This window comes from Carassius carassius, chromosome 31 (genome assembly GCF_963082965.1).
Source record: "Carassius carassius chromosome 31, fCarCar2.1, whole genome shotgun sequence".
Lineage (NCBI taxonomy): Eukaryota > Metazoa > Chordata > Actinopteri > Cypriniformes > Cyprinidae > Carassius > Carassius carassius.
The window spans coordinates 28,662,340-28,688,605 of NC_081785.1; the positions used below are offsets into that span (position 1 = coordinate 28,662,340).

Here is a 26,266-nt window from a genome sequence, read left to right on the forward strand (position 1 = left end):
TTGGTGAAAATCAGACAAACTGTTTAGAAGGAGTATGAAAAAGTAAGGCATAAGTGGTATCGATGTTCTAGACATGATCCATGTTATCTGTCAAAAACTTTCATAGTAATTTCATTAAAAAGGTGGCGCTGCCCCAAAACCTTTTGAGTACCCTAAGATCATGATGCCGATGACACATACTGAAATTCGTGATGTTAAGCTAATGCATTAATAAAATATGACATTTTACAACAACAATTTTTTTTTGGGGGGGGGGGGGGGGGGGGCATTGTTAAACTCCATATGCTGCACTGAATCAAAAGAGATCAGTCTTGTGATATTTTGCCAAACAATTCAGAAGTTATTAGAAAAAAATAGCCATTTTCATATCTCCAATGACCAATAGGTGGCACTGTGCTGAAACTGCAACTAAACAGCTAAATCTGCTTACCATGCTGCCGGGTATGCACTACATGTTTCTGTGCCTGAATTTCACCCACAAACAGTTTTCTTGAGATTGATGACAAAAGCATAAAATCTAAGGCAAATCGGTGTTCGTTCAGATAAGTAATGATCGCATAGTGTGAAGTTTAGTCCATGTAATAGGAAAACCATAGGAACTTCATGAAACAGCTATGTAGTGTGAAAGGAACCCAGCGTAAGATATATGCAAGTATGTGCTGTGAGCATCTAAGCTGCGGCTGCACAAACAGACAAACATAAATCCCCCACAAGCAGCTCTAGACAGGTGGTGCTGGGGAGGAGGAAGGAACATGACAGAAACTGATGTGAACTCACTCACAGCAACACTAGTGCAAAGACAGTGTAAATGCATGCAAAGTCAATGGCTAACATATAACATCAGGACCAGTCAGCTGTTGGCTGGCAGACCATTAAACATGACTACGATTGCTAGATGAACAATATTCCATTACACTTTGTTTTAAGGTGATGTTGCTACAATGTAAATACACAAATGATTAAAATGCCTACTTGTAATTAAAATAAAGTTAAGGTCTGGTTTAGTTATTTGTAAGTATTCATCATTTACTCAATTACTATAGTAAGTGTAACTACATCAATTTAATCAAAAGTGTAACCAATATTGATTGGTCTTTCTAACCAAAATGAACTGATTTACTGAAAATGCTCCCTTCCAAGCATTTAAATTTCAAATCTTACATTTCTACATATTCAAAATCTCTCACATGATACATGATTCGCTGAACAACTAAAGCATGACAGTCATGTGACCTCCTGCAAGTCCTATGGACTACTGTAATGAGACTTTTATGGTGCCTTTTTGTTGTTTTTTTTTAACAATAAATGCTCTTCCTAATCAATCAATTGAATTTGTAGCACTTTTTTAGTTTAAGAGTTGTTATTATTGTTATTTTTATCTCTTAAGGGGAAAGTAGAAGCAGAGCTTCAGCTTCTGACAGGAGAGGAGGCTGAGAAGACTCCTGCTGGTGAAGGACGCAATGAACCAGAGCCTCTTGAGAAACCAAAGTAAGAGCAACATCTTTACATCTACCTTCAGTGCTTCAGTCATTTGCCACTAGTCAGTTTTCACTTTCACTAAAGACATTTCATTTGTTGAACTAAACACTATTAATCACTTAAATCACTAAATTTCATTTAAAAAACATTCTATCATCCAGTTTTTTTAATAATAATAAAAAAAAGTTTAAAAAGAGTGCTTGTTAGAAAATATATGGTAACTTGTTTTCCTGCTTCCAGCTTTCCAAACAATATGGCTTTGCATACCCTGGTTTAAAATTAATCTCTCATGACATAATTTAATACCTCCCAGAAAAGGAATGATAATCCACTTTATATTAAGGTGTGCGTTTTAAAACAAATTTAGAATCATATTTCTTTTAGGTTTCAGATTACAGATCCCATATTCATTTATGTATCTCAAAAGCTCTTAAAAATACAGTATTTAAGAGTTTTTTTTACCCCGAACATCAGCCTGCTTACGCTGTTGCCTCACATACCCAGAAACCTTGAGAAGTAGCTGCCATTTCCATTTAATCCATCCTGTTTGTAAAGCTGAGTATTAAATACTGGTAAGGAGGTGAGTATACCAATGAGTCCAGGAAATAGCTGTTGGAAGAGCATTTGGTTTCCTTAAAAGTGTCCTGTGAATGTGATCAGAACAGGCAAGGAATCTCTCAAATGTTGAGATTTGAACCATTTTTGTTTTGTGGGTTAGCAAAAGACTTTTATATTAAGTCAGTAATGATGAAAAATGTTAGTGCTAATATGTGCTTGTGAAAGTGTACAGTAGATTTGATTAGCGGTCAACCTTTTTTTTTTTTTTTACCATTTCTCAATTTTCAGAACCATTGACAATTAGGTCAATACCTTTTGGGCTACACATGATCTCAAAATGGTCACATATCATCTGATTATTTCACTCATGACACTGAATGTGTAGATGTCAACTGTCAATTGTCTGCACATCATATGCCAGGTTACATGGTGAAAACCTTGTTAGGTTGAGAACCTCGTTTCCAATCATAGTCATTAGCTCGTGTTTCAGAAAACAAACAAAATCTAAAAACATAAGTCACGTTTGTCTGCATATCCAGTGCTGATGTAAAATGTTTTTTTTATATATATATATCAAGGTTTCTGGGGTTTTCCGATTGTTGGACGTTAAATGTATTCACTGAACGATGTTATTGTGTGCTTTAGATGCTACTAATAAATCAATAAAGAAAACGGCATGCATTTTATTTAGAAACCATTCATAATATCCTAAATTTGTGCACCTATACTCTAAAAACCAGTCCAATATTTCCAATACTTTGAGCTCTGATGTGTGCCATTACCTGCCAAAATTGCATGTCATCAATGAGACACACATTTTAAATTTGTGCATGTTCAAAATGATTTAAAACCCAATTTCTAAAAGCATGTTCAATGGTTTTATCCCACCAGCCGTCCCGACATTACATTCCTGTGGTTCCTTATGCCGCTAAAGGCAGTCCGCCATCTCATCTGCAACCAGTACAAGTGGCTGGTCATCAAAATTGTGTTGGCGCTGATGCTTCTCGCCATTTTGGCCCTGTTCCTCTACAGTATGCCTGGCTATATGGCCAAGAAACTCCTGGGGGTCTGAGAACAGAAAACTGTAGATTCAATCAGAGCTTAATCTCTTCTGCAATAAGTTTGAAATGCATGAATTGAACATGATTTGTATATCTGCATTTGACGAAATAAAGACATCAGTTGATAGCAAGTTGTCCAGTCTTTAGGTTTTCATTGGCACATATTTCATGTTCATATGTTTAAAGTTGGTGTGATTTTAGTGTTAAATTTAACTATAACTCACTCTAGCTTTCTTTCATAGCAAGGTCTATTAAATTGTTTTTCTGTCTGAAAGTCCAACGACATCACTGTAAACTCACCCACAACAGTGAGTGATTTTTCACTAGCAATAGAAAAGAGTCAACTATTAGCTTCTTGATCATGAAGTTAGTGTGAAGTAACAACGATATTTCAGATTTGCTCCTCATCGGTTTCTACACTGTTGAATAATCTAGTTGGGCTAGTAGTCACATGGGGATGTTGTTTGATTTTTGGTATGTGGTTTCTGTTTACTGATGCTGTCACTCAGTTACAAATAAATGACCACGTTTTCTCAGACTGACCAGTTGTCCATGTGTATCATATTTTGCACCCCCAAGGTAAGAGTCAGATGAGTTTTTGTGGGCCACACCCCAAAAATGTATTGGACCATATAATCCAAATGATATAGAAATGGACACGTATATGATCTGAACAGTGTTGTAATAGAGCCAATGTTGTGAATAAAATAATTTATCCAAAAATAAAAGGTCTTATCACTTACTTTAATGTTGTTCCACATCCACATGACAAAGATGTCAGGCAGAATGATGCATCAGTCAGTCACTTTCATAGAGTTCATTTAAATGGTGAATGAGAATGTCCTTGTCATCTTTTTGGTACAAAATCTATTTTTATTATATAATAATAATTGTAATTGTGCAATAGTAAAAGAATATCAATTTTCAAAAGGTGAAGTGATTACCTTTTTTATGTATTAGTAAGAAAGTGTAACATTTTAATTAGTTGTCAAATCTGAATAATAGAACAAAGACTAATAATCAGAATATTTTTTGCAGGCCTACATATTTTCACATTTTGTCTCATATAGTTATCGCTTACTGAAATTATTTTTTGCTTAATTTCAGTTGGCCCTTTCTGTTGATTTCTACAATTTAATTTTAATGGCTTGGTTTGAACTTGCTCTAAAGAAGACATCAAATTTTACTGAGATCAAACAGACTTATGAGAGGTTTGAAGTTCTAGCGCCCCCTATGGACAGAATTGGAAAATAATTGGCACTCATCACCCGAATGTCCTGTCCTCCATGAATCCCAAGTTTTGTTAAGATTGGACAATGTGTTTGAAAGATTCCAGTCAAATATTTGCATTTATCTTTTTGATATAACCCTTTTATAATTGATGAGTTATGAACTAAAAAGCAAATGCACTTATTATACAGCCACCTAGTGTCCAACATGGATATTTGTAGAAGTTTTCCACAACTTCCCTTTGCTGTCACAGTGATGAATAATCCTCATCAAAACAGTACAAATACCTAATTACTTTACAGAGATTAAACATTTACTAGCAATTTATGAGTCAAAATCACTTCAAAGTAAATCTAGAACATATCTCTGTAATGTATACAAAAAGAAACCACCAGCATTTTTGTATCTTTCCAGAAGACAAGATCACGACAGAGAACAGGTTTTAAGATAGAATTCAAAACCTTTATTACAAAAATAAGTTACACTCACCTCATTTTACAGTATAAAACAATTTATTTGCTGGAATGCAAAAACGTTGTTGGCCACCAACAATAGTTTAAAACTGCTCACATCTTTTCAAAAGGTTGCAATGTTACAGCTTTATCGAGAGGGAGTTAACTGTGTACAAAACCGGTTGAATGGTTCGGTCACCTGCTTGCTATATACGGAATATAAACTGAAGCTGCAGTATCCTTTTTTCTACAAAAACCAGTTCATCTCTTGCCTGCGAACGCAAGCGTCATTATTGATTGTTCGTCTAAAAATCATGATTGATTATAAACCTACATAATTCATTGCTCTTCGACTGGTGTTCACGAGAACTGCCCGGCGTTGGCAGAAAAAAAGACACTTGCAGGGCTTAGCAAATGCAGCGGATGCATTTGTGATGTTCAAGCCAATAGAAAAGTAACATTTTATTCCAAACTATCATACACCCAGTAACTACATAATCTGAAGAAGCAAGGCAGCTAATTCAGTTGAAAGGAGGATAAAAGCAGGGCTTGTTCCAGCTCATCTTATGAGATTGATTTACATGCCCAGTTTTACTGTTTGCAGTGTCAGAGCAGCAGCCGATTGACTATATTACATTAAGAATCACTGCTGCCCTTGTGCATATTTGATAAGAAACAAGCCCTGCTCCTATGCTTCGACGCGTCCCTATTTACAGTACAGGCAGGGTAGTTGAATCCTCTCTACTGAGGTAGTTAACCGACCCTTAAAAAGACTAGTTCTGAAAAGAACCACGTTCCTGGAATGCCTGACTTGTCCATGTGAGGCGGTTACACCAAAAACCCACAGATGTTCTCCAGCCGAATCCAAGCGCTTTAGGTTAACATGGACATTCCCGACAACATTGTAGTTAGCACAAAAATATACATCAGCGTCAAGCTCCTCTGAGCCACTTCAAACGCAGGAGGAAAAAAGAAAAAGAACAAAAGTGCAAAACACATCTGACGTAATGGGATCCTTGGGAGTCTGAACTTCTGCTCCATAATGTGGCGTGTTCGGCCGTGGACTATATAACTGGGGGTAGTAGTGAGTTGGTTTATTTAGATGGGCTCCGAATGGGGAAACTGGGGGTCCGGGGTTTCGACTCGGGAACTCTTATGTTTTGTCGGGGATGGCAGTATAGGAGATATGCTTCAATACAGGCTGGAATATCATCGGACATTTGAGTTTGCTTTAACCTTGTGAACACTGGTAGCATCCGGTGTAACCCCATACAACAAGTCAGTCTTCATACTACCTGGTCAGGACCAGCCTCGACCCCCTTTCCCTGTTGAAACAAAAAAATATGCATGCTTTATTCATACAAACACAAGCAGCGGTACATAATCAGATTCATGCAGGATCTTCACAACTAAAGCACAAGAGATGGATCATTCAAAGTCTAGAGAAACTTCCAGGAACGAGAACGCTGAGGACATCAGTGCCCATGTGTAGCACAAAATCTGTACATTAATATCTTTATTAATGCATGTGCTGAAACACCAGCATGTCCAGATACGTATTCAATTAAAACATTAGGTTTATAACAGACAGGCTTTGCGATGCATTGCAGTAACTTGTTTTACAACCCTCCCTTGTCTTGAGAGCATGCAAATGTTAATGAAGGTGTTTTAAAAGCTGAATATTTAAACTAGCAGAAACCAAAAATTATATAGTTTTTGCACAGGTTTAAACACTTTGTAAATCAGTTCAGCTGAATATTTTACATTTAACCAAATTAAGACATTCAGCCATTAGCATAATATTTCCATAATATCATAAAAGCTGCATTTCTTCATACAATCAAATATTGGACACTAAAATAAAAAAGGATTATAAATTATTGGAGTACGGTTTACAAGAAAAACTCTTTTAAGTCTTTCTACTTTAAATTTACACATTAAATGTCACTCTTTTGTAATTATCTGTGAACTTTACTAGCAATTTCTGAGTGAAAACCGTTTAAGTAATTCCTACCCCATTTTTTTCCCTACATTATTTTACTGTAAAACTTACATGATTAAATATTCTTCCTTGTTTATGTAGTTAAAAAATAAAAATTTTTTATTTTTGCTGTATTTAACTTACCATTTTGATTAGGAAAAAGAAAATCTGAACCATTTCAGAACAAATACAAGTGAATTATAATAAACTCAAAAATTCTAAGTTTTCATTTAACCAAAAACCATTAACTGAACTGAAAACAAAACTTAAACTAGATATTTAAATAGCACATAGCACAGTTTTCATTTAAATTTTTAATGATACAATTACGTTTACTCCATTTTGTTGTTTAAAAAAATAAAAATGTAAATGGTCGCTGGAAAATTGTCTATAGACTACAAGATCTCAGTTCATCTAAAACATTAAAAACAACAAATTGTCACTTTCAAGTTTATCCATGTTTTGTGGACAAAGTATTAACTGATATACTTTAAAACAGAGTAGCGCTAATCAAACGCATATGTAGAGGTCTAAAATTAATCCGTAATGTACGTGCTGTGAATTTAACTATCAGGAATGAAAGAAAAGTGCAAACCTTTGGTCCATTTCGTCCCCAAGGTGCCTTGCAAATGTAAGCAATATGAAAAGGAGGGGAAGGAAAAACAAACGCCAAAACATGTATTTTGATCACCATGTCCTTTGTCGAATTTGACTTATTAAATGAGTGCACATCTAGCCTACAGCGCTTCAAAACCTCCTGCCAGCACTCCAGGAGTGCTCCACCCACACATCACGTACCACTCGACATCTCTGCTGGAGGCCTCCTCTGGACCCCCGGCCACCTCGGCTGGACCCCGGACCCACGTACTGAGAGAAACCGGCCCGTCCTCTGGGAGCGCTGGAGCTGCGGCCCCTGGACAGCGTGGGGCCCCGGACTCCTCTGTTTCCTCTTCCTCTGACGTGAGCTTGGAAGTCATCGTAGCCGTAGTAGGGGTCATCGTAACCTCCTCTGTAGTTGTGATAGTCATAGCCGTAGTAATCGTAATAATCTTCATAGCTGTAATAGTCGTGCGGATACGAATAACCTCCTCGAGCGCCTCGTCCTCTTGCTCTCGTCGGGGGATGCATATGTGGCGGCCCGTAGTAATAATACTCATCATACCTGAAACAAACGCAGGAGTTTAGAATCTTTTCTGCACTGGTTAATAACACCTCAGATTTGTAAAGCTGTGGAAAATTGGGCATGAAGAGGAGACATATCAGCCACTAAAACATAGATCTACAACTCTCTCTCTCGAACCGATTAGAACATTTTGCAAATATATTAAAGCCAATAAATAATGCATTATTGCCTGCAGAGACACTTCGTGTTAATGTGTTAATTGTGTAATGGTGAGACTCAAATTATATAAAAATTTGGAATTAGATTTATAGGCAAACATATCGGTTATCGGCTTTCACATAAAATAATTATCGCTTATCGGGCAAAATTTCTTTCACAAAAATAATTATCAGTTATCGGGCAAAATTTCTTTCACAAAAATAATTATCAGTTATCGGGCAAAATTTCTTTCACATAAAAGAATTATCAGTTATCGGGCAAAATTTCTTTCACATAAAAGAATTATCAGTTATCGGGCAAAATTTCTTTCACATAAAAGAATTATCAGTTATCGGGCAAAATTTCTTTCACATAAAAGAATTATCAGTTATCGGGCAAAATTTCTTTCACATAAAAGAATTATCAGTTATCGGGCAAAATTTCTTTCACATAAAAGAATTATCAGTTATCGGGCAAAATTTCTTTCACATAAAAGAATTATCGTTATCGGGCAAAATTTCTTTCACATAAAAGAATTATCAGTTATCGGGCAAAATTTCTTTCACATAAAAGAATTATCAGTTATCGGGCAAAATTTCTTTCACAAAAATAATTATCAGTTATCGGGCAAAATTTCTTTCACAAAAATAATTATCAGTTATCGGGCAAAATTTCTTTCACAAAAATAATTATCAGTTATCGGGCAAAATTTCTTTCACAAAAAGAATTATCGTTATCGGGCAAAATTTCTTTCACAAAAAGAATTATCAGTTATCGGGCATAATTTCTTTCACAAAAATAATTATCAGTTATCGGGCAAAATTTCTTTCACAAAAATAATTATCAGTTATCGGGCAAAATTTCTTTCACAAAAATAATTATCAGTTATCGGGCAAAATTTCTTTCACAAAAATAATTATCAGTTATCGGGCAAAATTTCTTTCACAAAAATAATTATCAGTTATCGGGCAAAATTTCTTTCACAAAAAGAATTATCGTTATCGGGCAAAATTTCTTTCACAAAAAGAATTATCAGTTATCGGGCATAATTTTCATATCATTGCATCCCTACTGTAAAGTCTGATATATGAAATATCAGTCCAAATAAAATCTAGTGCTTTTTGTTAATGTAACTGTTTATTGAACAGAAATATGAAGTTTAGTGCTAATGCTGATATTTAAACAGACTGAAAGATGAAATTCTGATGCTTGCAATCCAAATCAATGAGTTCTTTATAACAAAATAGTAGATACTTACAGAAAACGATATAAATATCAGTCTTATCCTCACACAATGCATCAGGTGACTTCAGATAGCTGAAATATTTCATCCTATAGACCTTTGCTCTCTATTTTCAAGTCATTTTAAGACCTTGAGAGCATTTCTTCGTGTGAGCTCAAGGGAAGTTAGTTATGCGACAGATCTCATAAATCGCCTTACATTTGAGTTTTAGCAGCTTGTCTCTGGGCCTTTCGCTCTTTCCTCTTCTGGTCAGGCGGCTTTGCAAAAACGATTTCAATTTGTTCCCCTTCTAAATCCTTCCCATGCATTTCAGCTAGAGCCTGCGGAAAAACACTGGTTAAAATCTGTGCATAAGTTACCAACAACCTCTCAAATGATGCAGAGGAAGAGATAACTACCTTCACAGCACTATCTCTCTCCTCGAAGTGGATGAAGGCGTAGTCTTTAAGCTTTTTAACCCTTTCCAGCTTGCCAAACTGACAGAACGTCTCCTCGAGAAGCTCTTCTGTTACTGTGCTGGCCAGGTTTCTTACAAAGAGGACTTTGACCTAAACAATACAAGTAAACAATTCTTCAGTATAAACCTGACCATTTATAATTCAAGGCTTGGGCATGTGAATCTCATTTAGCACACAGGAAAATATTTTGCGTAAAGAAAAAGACAATTTAGTATATTTTCTCCTCTAACATTGGCATAGCAAATAAAAACACATTACCTTCAAATTTAAAAATCATTCTCATTGCTGTAATGTGTTCAGTGTAAAGGTTTTGTGATTCTCATTCCGACTTCACTAATATCATCAGTATACACATTTTATGCATGCACTTTACATTAGTACGGCTGCTCTCATTACTGTAATCCTCAATGAAAGATTACAGGATTATTTAAAGTAGTCTAGAGCTAAAAGAGTTACTTTTTTCTTACATGCAAAGAAAAAAATGTCCTATTTCACTTTTACTGCAGATTTGAAGCTTTAAAAAGAAAGCTTTAAAAGCATCAAGCGCTAGTCTAAAGACAAAGGCGGTTGGTGTTTTTAGTTCTCAGAACTGAGGAGTGTATGTGTAACATTATGCAATCACGCAAGTGAACAAAAACCCACAGATAGAGATGATATCAGTGAAAACTGAAATGCTATGGTTTGAATCGTGTATCATAACCATATTTCCAACAAAATCCAGTATTCTGTGATAAATATGGTTATCATGGAATAAAATGACTAATCCTGATATAAAACTTTGGTTTTGTCAGCACCTCACTGACTCGTGCACTGCTGCTCGTGGAAAATAACGTACCTTAGCCATGACTTCAGGGTCGGGGTCTTCTATGGGATCAGCCCATTCAACTGTCACCACATTGCCCCACACCTTCACTTTGCCGCTCATTAACCTGCGCCGCGCCTGGGCTGCTGTTTTATGATCCTCATACTCCAGGAAGCAGAAGCCGCGGTTCTTCTTCTTGTCGTCAGGCTGATGGTATAAGATGACGTCGTTCAAGCCCTCTGTTGAGATTAAGGAAAGTTATTTCCTGGAAAACTGTCTGTTGACACAAATCCATCACAAATGCTTGCCTCTTCAGTTAATCAGAAAAAAATATATAAACGGACAAATTCACTGCAGACGTGCGGCTCTTCTGAATAGACTTTCAGTATTAGACAAACCGTTTTTTTCCATTACAGTAACAGAATTAATATGAACAAAAACTTTTCACCTAAAATTGTGCTGAACCTTTTAAAAAATGACTAGTAGTAATTACTAGTAATTTTTTCATAATTACTAAAATGACAAATGTAATGCTCTGGTATTTTTATAAGATAATTTTAATGCATAGTGAATGCAATCATGCATTTTAAGATGCATTTTATATTTCTTTTACACAAAGATTTCATGAGTTCACTTTGTTAGAATATATTTAGATGGGTTTTAAACTACAGCAGAAACAGGTTGGTCCTGTGCATGTACATATGCACAATATAAAGTCTTGTTTGTCTTTGCTCAAGCAAAAACAGCTTTTTTCACATTACCTTGATTGATATTAACTTGAAATTATGATTAAACAAATCCTCATCATAGAGTTCATGTTTTTATTACTGTAACAAATGTGTGACCCCAGACCACAAAACACAAATTTATACATCTGAATATATATACAGCTGAATAAATCTTTCCACTGATGTATTGTTTGTCCAAGATACAACTATTTGCAAAAAAATCTAAATATTGAGAAAATCGCCTTTAAAGTTGTCCAAATGAAGTCCTTAGCAATGTATATTACAAATGATAATACATTTTTTTATACATAGGGAATTTACTTAATATCTTCATGGAGCATGATCCTTTCTTTATATCCTAAATATTTTTGTCAAAGAAGAAAATGTACAATGTATACAATTGTATTGTTGGCTATTGCTACAAATATAACCGTGTGACTTATTGTGAAGGGTCACATATGACCTTAAATTAAAACAGAATTATGTGATTTAATATGAAAGCTGACAAGTATTAAACAGCAGCAAACTGCTAGTGTTGATTTTCCTGTTAATCTGTAAAATCAATGCATCAGTGCATCTCTAATGCGCACACATGAGCATCTCAACCGTTAGTAACACCAACACTAACCGGTAACTTTGGCAAACTCCTCCACGATCTGCTCCTTAGTTTTGCTCTTAGGGATGGATCCCACAAACAGACGATTGTTGGCAACAGAGATGCACACACCGATGTGTTTCCCGGGCCGAATTTCGTTGTTGTTACACTGCAGGAAAGATTACAGTCAGAATCTCAAAGACCGCAGGTGGAGAGAAGAAATAAAGCAAGCAGACGATCACTCACGAGTTTGACGGCTTGCTGCGCAGCCTCTTTAGTGCAGAAGGTGATGAAGGCGTATCCTCGGTTGAGTCCGCTGAGCGGATCCATCATCAGACGCAGATCCCAGATGGGGCCAGCTTTCTCAAACAGAGGTACCAGCTCATCTTCAAACAGATCTCTCGGGATCTTTCCCACAAAAATCTGAGCGTTTGAGGAAACAACAGCAGCCATGAAATACAGCACAGAGTCCATCTTACTGAAACAAACATTATATTGTCAGTAGCACTGGGCGATATTGTAAAAACAAATTAGTGTTTGACCGATTCTTGATTTTTACGTTTCTCATCACGTTCGCCGACATACGGCTGGACTGTTAACATACTGTCAAAGTGTCTAATTCTAACATATGGAAATATTTCAGTTTCAAAATCATGATTCCTTGATTTATTAAAAAAATAAAACTGTATTACTAAGCAATATTAATAAAAACATCCTATAGAGAGATAAAGCTAGGGTTAGTTGATTGTAATTATGCCCTCTTGTACTGATTTCCAGGGGCGTTTTTACCCTTAAAGGCATTTTTTACATTATTAGATGAGTGCATCAACGCATGAAGGCATTTTGTGTGAAATTCTTATTATTCTAATTGATTGATTAAACATAAGACATTATAGGCTATTACAAATCCAATTAAATCATCAATTTTTGCACTGCACAAGTAGCACAGATGTGGATGTATTTACACCGCAATTTCTGATTGTATGAGATGAAAAAATACAATCTAAATGATTTTAATACTTTGAATATGAACTATGAGCTGCCAATAAGTGATGCCAATTCAAGAGTCAATCAACTGATTTGTCTTTATGAATGAATTAATGATTTGTTAGAAAACTTTAATAAATTCAAGAACTAACTGTTAAACTAAATGTATTCATTTTTGGGGTTGTGCACGACTGAAGTACTTCTACTTCAGCAATTAATTGAGAAGTTAAAACAGTATGCAAACCATTCCATGCAGTGTGCATTATGCTTTAAGATGGAGCCAAGTGCAATACTTTCATTATCCTGCAATATATTTCTGGTTTTAATAAACTGATTAACGTGTCTAAGCAATAGATGCCATACAGTGCATAACACATCTTCAAAACAGAATGATAATAAAACGTCCCTCACACAAACCTCTGTGCCCACGGTGGGCTGAACCCCAGCATGGCTCGACTCTGGAGGAGGACCGCCGTACTTGCGCTGCCCTGTCGTCACATCCAGTGTGTAGCCAGTTCTCTCCAGCAAAGCCTGTGAAGTAGAAAATAAAAACACTCGACCGTCAGACAGGTCCTGGATCAATAGAAAAGAAAGCAGCAACACAGCTGGCTACACAGAATGAAATATAAATAGACCATTCTGCACAGGCTTACTTTGATCTTGGCCTCGTCTGGTCCTTTAGTGGAGTCTGACACTTTGGTCCCCTGTTTCTCCCTCTGCCTGTACGTCTTCATCACCCCACAGAGGAAGGCACTTTTATTCTGTTCAAAACATGAGCAATGGGTGAGCAGGTGTGTTTGTGCGCCTACAAGCGGATGGAGATCAAACCCAGGGCTTGACCATAAGAAGGGATCAATGGCCCGGGACAGATAACTCGTGTGTCTTATCACACTTGAACAGACAAACACAAGATGGACAAATACCCCCGTAAAGACACGGTGTGCTGTGTGTTAAAGGACAGTTCACCCAGAAACGAAAATCAGCCCATGATTTACTCACCCTCAAGCCATCCTAGATGTGTATGACCTTCTACTTTCAGACGAATCCAATCTGAGTTAGATTAGAAAAATGTCCTGGCTCTTCCAAGCTTTATAATTGCAGTGAGTGGGTGTTCTTGTATATATATATTTTTGCTTAAAACTTTATAAACCGTAATCTCTAGTTTCCACTAACTGGTACGCGTGTTCATGAGCAATGACATAGTATACTTATTCATAAATCATTTATATTAAAAAATATCAAGTCTTAGATGTAGTCTTTGGGCTCAAATGCAGTGTCTCTTCAGAGAACTGGAGGGAAATCCCTCTCTTGGTGACTAGAGGAGATTGTGTGGGGAAGGGTCATTTTTAGACTTGTTTTGTTATCTCATCTAAAAGGAAGTTTTAAACCAATTTTTGTAATATTCATGTAATTTACATTAATACTTATCAAGATGGACATTTTGATATTTTGTGAAGAAATGCTGTGTTCATGTTATGGAGAACAGCACAGTGTGTGTAGGGGGTGTGGCCTCAATAGCCCTGCAGTAAGCAGTGTGTGTGTGATTGAGGAGGGTGTAGGGTACAAATCTTCACCAAGATTATTCTGCAGGATTTTTTTCCCCCAGTCCCTGCAATTTTGTGGTTTATTCCCATAAATTCCTGTGAATTCCCAACCCTACTTGTATTATGTATATCGACTAGAGCTGCAACTAACGATTATTTTTTCTGCCGACTAATCTAACGATTATATTTTCGATTAGGGCATCCTTAAAAATATTTTGGTTTGCAGTAACATTAATTAAAAAAAAAAAAAAGGGTCGGTAGGTCGGTCTATATATATTTTTTCAAGTTTCAATGTAAAAAAAAAAAAAGTACATTTTTGTGATGGTGATGACGTCGGTATTAATTTAAACAAATTAGCATATCGTGACCTCACTGACTGGGTCTTCAACCTGTGCCTTCGGGCGCATCATTGCAAACCTCATTTTGATGCAGGCTATATAGACCACAAACAAATTTAAATCTTTGTCAAAAACATGTTTATTGCATGAATTTCAGGTGAGAAAAAAATGAGGTACTGTTTTACTTGCATCCACCGCTACGTATCAATGCAACCTATAAATGAGAGAAACGTTTACTTTGCTTTCTTGGGTTGTCACTTTTGTGAAAAATATCCTGTTTGATTTGAGTGACGAGTGTTCATTGAATCGATTGTAAAATCGATTTTGCATGTCTAAAGTTTTATACGGCAAATAACACCAAATATAGGTAAATCCACGGACAACAGGCAGGAGGAATGTAAAGATTGGTAAAGACCAATATTTCTGATGATTTATTGGCGTGGAGTTACGTGCAAAATGACGAACAGGAGTGCAACATTTTCGAAAAACAATAAGCAGAGTGGACTGCCATAATGCAAAACATTTACTGCTGTCTTCAACATGGCTGTTTACGATTAAATTTCAACAACAACAAAAAATGCTATCAAAAGGCTTTCTTAGGCTATCAAAAAAAAATATTTTTTCGAATATTCGTCGAATTTAAAATAAAAATCCACATTTGAATGCGCATATGAATTTTAGGTGTGCATTAAGGAAGCTGCCTTATGAGCCCTGGTACGTGTTCCATTCCATCTCGCCGCGTCTACACAACTTTCAAAGGCGGACGAGCTCGACACGCAGTATCTGCTTTCTCATCCTTCACCTCGTGTACGCGCACCAGATGCGATGACAATATATGTGTCATTGCATTATAAGGTTATGTTAGCCTATCCAGTTGAAGCCACTTAAAAAAAAAAATCAATGTGGAGAAGACCTTGTTTACATCAAAACTGAAACCAAGCCGTTCACACAGAACGCATATTTCGCGCATCATGTTTTTAAGTGAAAAAATGTATCCTGTGTGACTGGTTTTCCCCCTTTTTTATTTAACAATGCATGCATACATGATGCTGTTTTGTTTATAGTTCTTTAAGCAACTTAATTAATAATAATTGGTTCATAAACATTATTTTAAATATTGTGTTTTTTTCACAGTCATGTATTCTAATGCTTTGAATAAACATGCAGTAATATTTTGCTCGATGCGCTATCTTGAGCCTCAGAAAAGAAGCAAAAAGCTTTTCTTCACCCTAACTGAAATTATGCATTTAAAATTCGAATACAATTCGAATTTTGATCATATTTAAGTAAAAAAAATCGAATTTAGTTTTTTCAGCTATTTTGACAGCCCTAGGCGATTCAAGCCCGAAACTGTATGAGACTGAATACCGGCTGAATTCACATTTCTGTTGTAAAAAGAGAAACATTGTGCAGAAGTATTATTTGCTGTTATGCGTGTTTGTCCGAAGTTGCAGTTGCTGTGTGACGCCTGTTCAAAAAAAAAAAAAACCTGGACACGCTCCGAGAAAAGGTCGTTAAAATCATTTTCTTATTTTCGTTTTCGAAACTTGTGTTGGTTGATTCGTGCAATAGATTTTCGAACATAAAGTGACAGTCGACACGGTCACGGTTTTAGACTAGAGAGGAGAAGGGATGGGAAAAGATCTGGGCACAGTTTTTCCAGAACTTCGTGCCAAGTTAAAGCGATGTCGAGCTGTTTTAATGAATTTTTTTAGATGTATTATGGTGCCCAAACCTGTATGACTTTGAACAGTGACCGCGAACATTTAGTTTACTGCAGCCGCAGCCATCATTACCAAGCGCGAACCGTTGACTCTGACAGTGAGGGAGAGTCTGAGACGAAGAGAACGCACAGGCCACAGTGTGACATCCGTGTAAACACAGATGGCAATTTATATATTTACAATACTTACTTAAATATAATTAATAGTATTTTATTGCGTTTGTATTAGTTGTTTGAAGAGTAAAAAAATAATTGGTCGGTCTTAACGCAAATTTACAATCGGCAAGTCGGTCGGACTAAAACAAAAAAAAATAAAATATTGAGTCGGTGCTAAATTGACAGGGTCGGTCGGGTTACGGCAAACAAGAATATTTTTAAGGATGGCCTTAGTCGACTACTCTAACAATTATTTTTATTACAATAAATGATTAATCTAATGTTCTTTTTTTTTATTAGCTAATTAATCCTTTGGATAACTTTACAAAAAAATATAAGTACAACTTCTAATATAATATTTCAACTTTTTTTACAGTATACAAAAATAAAGAGGCAAAGAAAATTATTTTACTATGGTAAATATGAGTTTACAATAGCGCTTATTATTAAACAACAGTAGCCAGAAATTTACAGTTGTCTGAGACGTCATGAAATGTTCTTTAGCATCACAAACCATAAAATGTAGTCAGGGTTCTGCTATGGTTTAGCATGGTTTCCAGAGATCTGGAGCTGATTCTGGGTAGCTCGGTGGTCTGTGACTGTTGTCTCGCGGTGTGCTGTCTTTTAAGGGGCCGCTCACATATCGCGTCTTTTGCGCGCTCAAGTTCGTTATTTCCAATGTAGGCGCGTGGTATGTGCACTCATAATGGAAGCGACGCGGTCGCGAAAACAGGCGCATCCGTCATAATGCCGCAAGCGCAGCGCGGGTCATGTGACAACAACTAACCAATCAGCTTCATCCTTTCCGTAACAACGTTGAAAGCTCAACTAAGATGAAGGAACAGCTGATCATAGCTGTATATGGATTGCCATTTTGAAATAAATTTAGTAGCAGAGCTACTGCAAGCGATTTTTTGTGCTGCAAATCCATTTATCCTTTGCTGAAATTTCTGCGTCTTCATGGAGAGCAACTCATGGTTGCTTAGCAACGACAGACGCCCCAGGGGCGCAACTGCCCGAGCGCTTTGGAAAGAAGGAGAAAGCGGCGCGAGTAGCATTTGCCACGCGTTTTTAGGCGCGATATGTGAACGGCCCCTAACGCATGTTCGAAACGCCAACACAGACTTTATTTTTTATTTGATCCTTACTTCAGCCGCTACGGGTGATCATACCAATAACTTGTAATGTTTACAAGAATATCAGAATCATGCAATGAGCAAGTCTGCGTTTATTAGACACTTAATAATATCACATCAATTTGTTCCATCACATCTGCAGCGGAGACCTGACCCAGGAAGTTGGTCCCCAGATCACACGGTAACCAGTTAAACCGTAACACCGGAGAGCGCCAGGATGTTTTCCTCTTGAGGTGCTCGTGCATCGCAGTTGTGCTGCCGTGGTACACCATATCGGTTTTACAAAGGGAACAAAGGGCCATTTTATTTGGCCTCTGTTTAAAGTATTCCCATACTTTTGATAACAGTGGTCTCTGTTTTTGTGATAGAATGCCATTAAGCGAGATGTAAACAGTGTGACGCGTCAACGCATTTCACGCATGACGAGTCGTTGCAGCACTAATATTGATACACCGTTTACTCTTTTATGAAACTATCATATTTAATGAAGCCCAAGTGCCCCTGCAGGCCTATTGTGTGAAGTGCAGGCTGGTGCAAATGGTGACTTTATTATATTACCATTTTTGATAATTATGAAGCATTATTTGAAGGATTGTGAAAGTTTATTATGCTTATCAAGCCTGTATTTATTTGATCAAAAATGTTTTGATCAAAGAATGTTTTTTTTGTATACTTTAAAGTGTAATTTATTTCTGAGATCAACTCTGTATTTTCAGCATCATTCCTCCAGTCTTCAGGTTTTAAAACAATATTAAACAGCACAACTGTAATAAATCAGTATATCAGAAATATTTCATGTGACACTGAAGACTGGAGTAATGGGCTGAAAATACAGATTTGATCTCAGAAATAAAACATTTTAAAGGATACTAAATTTTTTTGCTAAATTATTAGTTTTTACATTGCAACTTTTTACATTTGAGCCCCTGCTTCGGAGGAACTCTATAAAGGTAAATCAGTAGCAAAACTCGAGAGGTTGAAGATCTGAATGTGAGAACTTGTCATATTAATATTTGTATTTGTAAGTTAAAATGTACACACAGCTCTGATGTGAAAAGCTGAATCTTTCAATTTGCACACACAGACAATGATCAAAACACTCGTGTTTTGAATTGGAAGTTGTAGATTAATAGTCACAAATGTGTAGAATGACATTCACACAAAGAAAATGACATACACACGTTTACGACATATTCACTTTTGCACTTTACTTCAGTTTCGCTGCACAACGTCAAGTCGGCACTTACAACCTCTCAGATCTGGAAGTACAAGTTCAAATCCTAGCGCTCTGACTTTTGCTACTCTTTTTGCGGTATTCTGTTGCAAAACTCACTTGTGCACTTGTATATGCAGATGTGATAGAGCAGAGCTGGGGGGCGGGGCTTTGGTGCGAATGAAGACATTTTATTGGTCGATGCCCGACCAATGAACAACGTCAATTGTTTTCACTGAATATCCTTAGCTTTGACAGGATTTTAAGACACTGCATTCATTTTGCCATTCAGGTATTATCTAGTAGACAAATAATGCAACATATTTTACATGTATATCCCACTGCATATCACTCTACCAGAGTTGCAATATAATGCTGTTTTTATTATTTTTATGTTTTGTAAAAATAATTTTAACTTCTTCATTGGGTTAAATTCCTAATTTGCTTGTCAGTAATGAACCTTTTTAAATGCAACATTATTATTATTTTTTTTTTAATAAATACCAGAAATACTGTTTTGAGCAACTAGTAGAGCCAAATACATGTATTTATTAAACATCAACAAGGCCATCTAGTGTTTAAGCAATGGAATTACTTATGAATATTATCTTTCTGGCCACCAAATGCCTCTAATTTAAAGCGTGCCTCTTTGCACTGGAATTTAAACCTAAATACTACAGTTATTGTAGTATAAATAATAACCATATTAGAAAATGTTATATTTCAAATGGTCATTCATGGATCATAATTATTGCGCATATTATTTAGTACCATGATCTCTTCAAATTAACTAAACATGTGGTACAGTTATTTTATTGGTTAAAAGTTACACTTAATTGTTTAGTCACATTTAACTGCCGAGGAGTATGAGAACATAATGCTGTTCCATTTTTTTTCAGTATAAAACGCTATTGTAACACATAGTCATTAGTCAACAGTCAACGTAGTTATCCATGCATAATCTATGCACTTAATGTGCTACAAATTACTGGAAATCGCTGCAAATATAATGAAACTGCTGTCTGTCCCAATTAATACATTTCAAGCATATTGACAAAACGTTTAGTTTAGTACTATTGATAGCTCCATGAACCACGTGACCGCGTGGCAGTGAGATCAAAGCATGCTCTGGTACAGCGAGTTTACTCTGCAATATGCAGTGGGATATACATATAAAATATGTTGCATTATTTGTCTACTAGATAATACCTGAATGGCAAAATGAATGCAGTGTCTTAAAATCCTGTCAAAGCTAAGGATATTCAGTGAAAACAATTGACGTTGTTCATTGGTCGGGCATCGACCAATAAAATGTCTTCATTCGCACCAAAGCCCCGCCCCCCAGCTCTGCTCTATCACATCTGCATATACAAGTGCACAAGTGAGTTTTGCAACAGAATACCGCAAAAAGAGTAGCAAAAGTCAGAGCGCTAGGATTTGAACTTGTACTTCCAGATCTGAGAGGTTGTAAGTGCCGACTTGACGTTGTGCTGCGAAACTGAAGTAAAGTGCAAAAGTGAATATGTCGTAAACGTGTGTATGTCATTTTCTTTGTGTGAATGTTATTCTACACATTTGTGACTATTAATCTACAACTTCCAATTCAAAACACGGGTGTTTTGATCATTGTCTGTGTGTGCAAATTGAAAGATTCAGCTTTTCACATCAGAGCTGTGAGTGTAAATTTTAACTTACAAATACAAATATTAATATGACAAGTTCTCACATTCAGATCTTCAACCTCTCGAGTTTAGCTACTGATTTACCTCCATAGAACTCTCTGCAAATCACTGGACTATTGAATAACACCCATTTACTGCCATTATAAAGCTTAGAAGAGCCAGTAACTCCAATTGGATTCGTCTGAAAGTAGAAGGTCATAAACATCTAGGATGGCTTGAGAGTGAGTAAATCATGGGCTAATTTTCATTTCTGAATGAATGTAAACGGTGGAAAATAAAAAGTGTCAGTATATTAGATCTGTGCATTGACAGTGATAGTGATAGTGACGTGACCAACAGCCAAGTATGGTGACCCATACTCGGAATTCGTGCTCTGCTTTTAACCCATCTGAAGTGCACACACACAGAGCAGTGAATACACACACACACTGTGAACACACACCCGAGCAGTGGGCAGCCATTTATGCTGCGTCGCCCGGGGAGCAGTTGGGGGTTCAGTGCCTTGCTCAAGGGTACATGAATACTAATGAAAAACTTTCAGCACTGCTTATTTAATTTATATCTTTGCCATTGCTCTCATATATTGCTGTTCTCAGTTTTTTAACGAATGTCTACTTGTCTTTGATGACGATTGAACGTGTACCGTATTTTTCGGACTATAAGTCGCACCTAAGTATAAGTCGCATCAGTAGAAAAATATGTCATGATGAGGGAAAAACATATAAGTCGCACCGGACTATAAGTCGCATTTATTTAGACCTAAGAACCAAGAGAAAACATTACCGTCTCCAGCCGCGAGAGGGCGCTCTATGTTTTCAGTGTAGACTACAGGAGCACTGAGCAGCATAGAGCGCCCTCTCGCGGCTGTAGACGGTAATGTTTTCTCTTGGTTCATGTCAGAGTAATTTTGATAAATAAGTCGCACCTGACTATAAGTCGCAGGACCAGCCAAACTATGAAAAAAAAGTGTGACTTATAGTCCGGAAAATACGGTAAGTAGTTTTTACTGTGCAATCAAAATTGGAATCGTTATTCTTTAAATTTAACAAACTTTTAATTTATGGTAAATAGAAAAAAAAAGTTTTTATTGTATGCACAAAAAAAAAAAAAAAAAAAAAAAAAAAAACTATGCTACACCCCAAATGATAAATGCCAATCAAACTTAATTATATTTCATACTCAGTCATTTTAAGTATTATGATTTAAAGATCTCAATTAAAGAGACATTATAGCATAAAAAAACCAATAATGACTACCAAGGGGAAGTTAAATTGCCTTTACATCCTAAGATAGTGAGGATGTGTAACACAGCATGAGCCAAGCATTACCAAAAATAAACTGTGAAATGAAAGCACTCAGTACTTTCGGTGCACGAGTGCATTAGTTGGGTCTCCTCAAACATACCTGAACGTGCGACAGGTCGCTGTCTTTGAACTGCAGGAGAACTTGCAGAGCGCCCTCTTCATTGAACTCCTTCAGAGCCTCAATCGCTCGATCATCGAGATCGCTGTGAGACACGAGTCCTGCACAAAAACACAGCACATTTCACTTCGCTGGGTGTTATCAGGCACTGAACAACTGCAGTGCTCTCCTCAATTGATGTCATGTGTAATTTGACACAGTAGAGCAGAGCCATTGACTGTATCTCACAGACGTTAATCATCTAATCACGGCCAGCTGTTGTTATTGTTCCCGCATGTGTGCATTTGGCAGCGCGCTTCCTCTGACGCCAGACAAGGAGAACTCATGTTGGACGTTTGATTTGTTCTTGAGCTTCAGATCACAGTTCATCCAAAATTTGAAATCAGTTAAGATAATACCAATTTTCACAGTTTCCACTACTTTAACCATTACTGGCTCCTTCAATATTATATGACCAAAAACGAAAGTGGTCGTTACTCACCATCCAAACCTGAATGGATGGCTTATTGCCTTTCTTCAGTTGAACATACGATTTTAAAGAAAGTGGGCAATAAAACAGTTGTTGGTCTTCAATGACTTTCATAATATGGAAAAAAAATACACTATGGAAGTCAAAGGAGACCAGAAACTCTTCAGTTAACCCATTCTTCAAAATATCTTCTGTGTTCAATTAAAAAAAAAACAATTCAGACAGGTTGGAACGCAGTGAGTGACATGCAGGACTCAGATTTAAAGACTCTTTTTGCAGCTTTATATTTCACAGACACTAGTCCATATCGCAATTTAAGTGTAATGACCTACTTTTGATTTATTCATCCAAACTTGGGCAAATTCTGTGACATTCCGCATTATAAAGTCAAGTCCATTTTTATGACTGGATTCCGCGATTCCATCCACATCGCAGAAATCAAGGGCCCAACATAAACAATACATTCTGCATACTGGTTATTGGGTACATCATCAGTGCCAGAAGAGAAAAATATAACAATACACAACACCCCAATGTCATGGGTTTAATTCCAAAGAGAGTTTTATTTTACTTGAAAACATTTTGAATGAAACATCCGGCAAATGCATAAATGTGAAATACTGGAAGTTGTGAAACATGCCACAAACAAATACCACAAAACCAAACTAAAGGTGGTTTACTGGCACTGATGGATCCACAGACAACATTTAACATCCACAAAAGGATCTGTATAACCTGGAAAAAAGATTCTTCAGATTATTAAAATGTTCTACAAACACTCTCAAACAAAAACAGCTCTTTTTTGACTGAAAGGTCCTTTGGGGAACCAAAAATGGTTTCTCCATTTCTGTTCCAAACCCAGCATTTGGGGAGCTTTATTTCTAAGAGTGAAGATGCAGTGGTATGTAGAGTTAGATGGGTACCGTCTCACCTGCTATGTAAATCTCATCTAGTTTGACTGCCACTTTTCTAGGTAAGCCGGCGTCTAGAAGCGTCTGGAAGTGCTCTGAATGAGTAACTGAGGACTCCACTGGTTCATCCGTACCATTGCCATTGATATGCTCCGTGGCCATGTCTCCAGGACCTGTGCAGATGTAAGGGGCCAAATTAATCCAAAACTGGGTCAAAGTGGAGCGATCTGGAGCCTGCCGGCTGTCTTCATCACCGCAGAAGTAGAGACATGCAGAAAGGCTGCAGGACAAACTGGATTTTACTCACTGCAAGCAGCATTTAATGATTATAAAAAGTATTTATAGTATTTTGGTTTACTCTTTTACTAATATGCATGCAGCTTTTAATAGAATACAGATAATCTGTCCAGCCACCATTTGCTCCAAGGAACCACATTCAAAGGAACAGTGATTTATTTATATATAAAATGTTTGGATATTTAAATAACAGCCATTATTGTAGTATTCATAGACAATTGTAAGACACTGCTGTTTGTTTGAATCTCACAGCCAGTCCGACACATTAACAATGAGCCAATCACTGCTCAAGGGCGGGACAATCTGTTTGTCTGACCAATGCCAGATGAAGGGAGTGTTCAGAAAAACCTGTTTGATAACAGCCATTTCTGTCTGCAGATGCTCATGCCCATAGACTGTATAAAACATGAATGTAGCCTGAAGTGGGCGGAGCCAGCCATTGCCATCTTGGCAGGTTGCATTTTATTTTACTAAAGTGACCATACTTCAACTACTGTATTGTATGTTATCATGTGTAAATAAAAATATAACCTAATAAGTTGAAATTAAAGCATACTGAATGTTAAAATGTGCTTTAAATACAAAGTTAAGTGGATATCATTACCCATTTTATTCTTAAGTAATTTAACACATTTCATAACTCAAAAGTTCAGTTTAGAAGCATCATATCGGTATCGACGATACTGGCCTTTAAACCTATCTGTATGGTATTGAAAAACAAATGGTAGCACCCATCCCTACCCAACAGAAAGCAATGTGCCAAGACCAAATACTGAATCAAGCCCATGAATTACTCCTCTGATGCCAAACTCTCCATATTTGTTCATTTCTATACTTCATAGAGCTTTCATGTCATTAAAAACGAATATATGCCACTAATATATCAGCTGGATTTTTGCCATACAGAGGCATTGACTCCAAGTACTGCCAGTGCCAGGTTTTGTTGTTTTTGTTTTAACCATAATCTCAATATGGCCAAAAATGTGTCCAATGCTCAAGGAAATAAGAATCAACTTCAACTCTAAATAATGTGTTTAAGAGAAAGCTATCAGTACAAGTAGGTTGTATTTTTATTAATCAGATTTCGCATTAAACGATTTTGTATTACACTTCAATTTAACGCAACTCAATCATACAGAGAGACAGTGTATTGCTCAGCTGGTCCTGTAGACACGTCAGCACTCGTGTCTGATCCAAACTAACACCCATATTCATAACGACTGCATGCATGCCATATTTATAACAACATTTCAGCGTGAGACTGTTAACAGAATGTGAGAAGCGCGCACAAAGACTTTATCCAGTGCTGTATCTGTCAGCGCATTTCTCCTCTCAGAGCTGCACGTGCTCGACGGATTCCCGCTTCAGCAGCACGTGCACGCGCCTCAGCGCACGATCTACACACAACGGCCATTTCTGTCACAAACCAGCGCTTCATAGTTCAGATCCTGTGAACAATGGCGTTTATTTACAGAATGTGTGACTCTGAGTGTATGCCCGCTTCAAGCTGTGGCTAAAACCAGGTTCTGTCTCAGGGCCGTGTCTCTTTGTTGTGTCAGATGCTGGATGACAAGGGCACACTCACTAGGCCACAACACACGAGCTACGTGGACACTCCGCGCGCTTATTAAACCTGTCTTCAGCCTCTCCGAGAGATCTTGAGCAGGAGCTGACACCTTATCCATTCTACAAACAACAAACAAACACTTTCACTGCGAACTTTGGTCACGGTTGGTCGTGCTAAGTTTGTTTGTTTGACAACGTGAGTGTGTGTGTGTGTGAGGGGGGGGGTCTCGTGTCTGATCCGCCAGCAAACAACAACCACATCATGACTTTACCACACTTCTTCAAAAGTGTACGTGCACAGAAAGCGAACTACAGTCGGCGAATTCCGCTTAAACGCGCGAGGACGCCGCTCCTCTGCTCTGAGACGCGACGCGACGTGACGCGCCGCCACAGAAGCCGGTGCGATCACGAGCGTCACTTCGCCGCGAACACAACCGACTCCGGATGACTCCTTCATCACATCCAAACAGAACGCGCTCATACCTGTCAGGTAATATCTTGGATTGTGTTGGGATAGATCCAGAGGGAACTGTACTGAGAGACGATAAAGAGGCCAGATCCCGCCGTGTCTGTATCTCACTCTCTTCAATAGGTCTGGTGCAAAATGGCGGAGAAACTCATGCCGCGAGAGGTTTTTTTTCCGCTTCCGGTTGTACGGGGTTTCTCACGCAGCCATCGGAGGGGTCACGTCACACCGAGCGCTCGCAATCGCGTTCGCAATGGCACTCTGTCCCACTACACAGTGCGCTGTATACTGTATACTGCTTACTGTTTTAAAATCATTGCTAGGGAACTGGCGAACTACTTACTGCATACACACTGTAGGCTATGTATTGTACACAACATAATACTTATATATAAATATAAATAAATAGTTTCAGATAAAACATGTACTTATGCACACTATGTACTTA

At 37.3% G+C, this 26,266-nt stretch overlaps 2 protein-coding genes across 3 annotated transcripts in view; one reads left to right on the top strand and one right to left on the bottom strand.

Moving 5' to 3' along the window:
* Positions 1 to 3,393, top strand: part of LOC132111959 (otoferlin-like) — a 37,209-nt gene extending 33,816 nt beyond the window's left edge. Inside the window, exons 40-41 of the mRNA XM_059519558.1 lie at positions 1,388 to 1,488; positions 2,929 to 3,393. Coding sequence (XP_059375541.1) covers positions 1,388 to 1,488; positions 2,929 to 3,109 — 282 coding nt within the window. The 3' untranslated portion in view covers positions 3,110 to 3,393. The remainder of the gene's footprint in view (positions 1 to 1,387; positions 1,489 to 2,928) is intronic.
* A 1,375-nt stretch (positions 3,394 to 4,768) lies between these two features.
* On the bottom strand, positions 4,769 to 26,010 carry LOC132111839 (heterogeneous nuclear ribonucleoprotein Q-like). Of its 2 annotated transcripts, none has more exons than XM_059519467.1 (12): positions 25,836 to 26,010; positions 23,510 to 23,769; positions 22,092 to 22,210; positions 13,549 to 13,656; positions 13,313 to 13,426; positions 12,155 to 12,331; positions 11,942 to 12,077; positions 10,619 to 10,824; positions 9,724 to 9,873; positions 9,524 to 9,645; positions 7,560 to 7,923; positions 4,769 to 6,105 (listed from the first exon to the last, which is right to left on the bottom strand). In XM_059519467.1, exons 2-12 carry the CDS (start codon positions 23,649 to 23,651, stop codon positions 6,067 to 6,069), a joined length of 1,677 nt encoding a protein of 558 aa, XP_059375450.1. In that variant the 5' UTR covers positions 23,652 to 23,769; positions 25,836 to 26,010; the 3' UTR covers positions 4,769 to 6,066. The 2 variants fall into 2 exon arrangements, with proteins under 2 accessions (XP_059375450.1, XP_059375449.1); XM_059519466.1 differs by having other exon boundaries at positions 23,510 to 23,662; positions 25,836 to 26,008.
* Positions 26,011 to 26,266: the final 256 nt, after the last annotated feature.

Bases quoted from the DNA above. Each gene is read 5' to 3' on its own strand.
- LOC132111839 (XM_059519467.1), bottom strand. From the start codon at position 23,651: ATGGCCACGGAGCATATCAATGGCAATGGTACGGATGAACCAGTGGAG. The intron at 12,078-12,154 runs GTGAGTGATCGT...TCTTTCCTGCAG, and splicing joins CGCAGCAAGCCGTCAAACTC to TGTAACAACAACGAAATTCG. The intron at 9,646-9,723 runs GTAGTTATCTCT...GTTTTTCCGCAG, and splicing joins AGAGAGATAGTGCTGTGAAG to GCTCTAGCTGAAATGCATGG.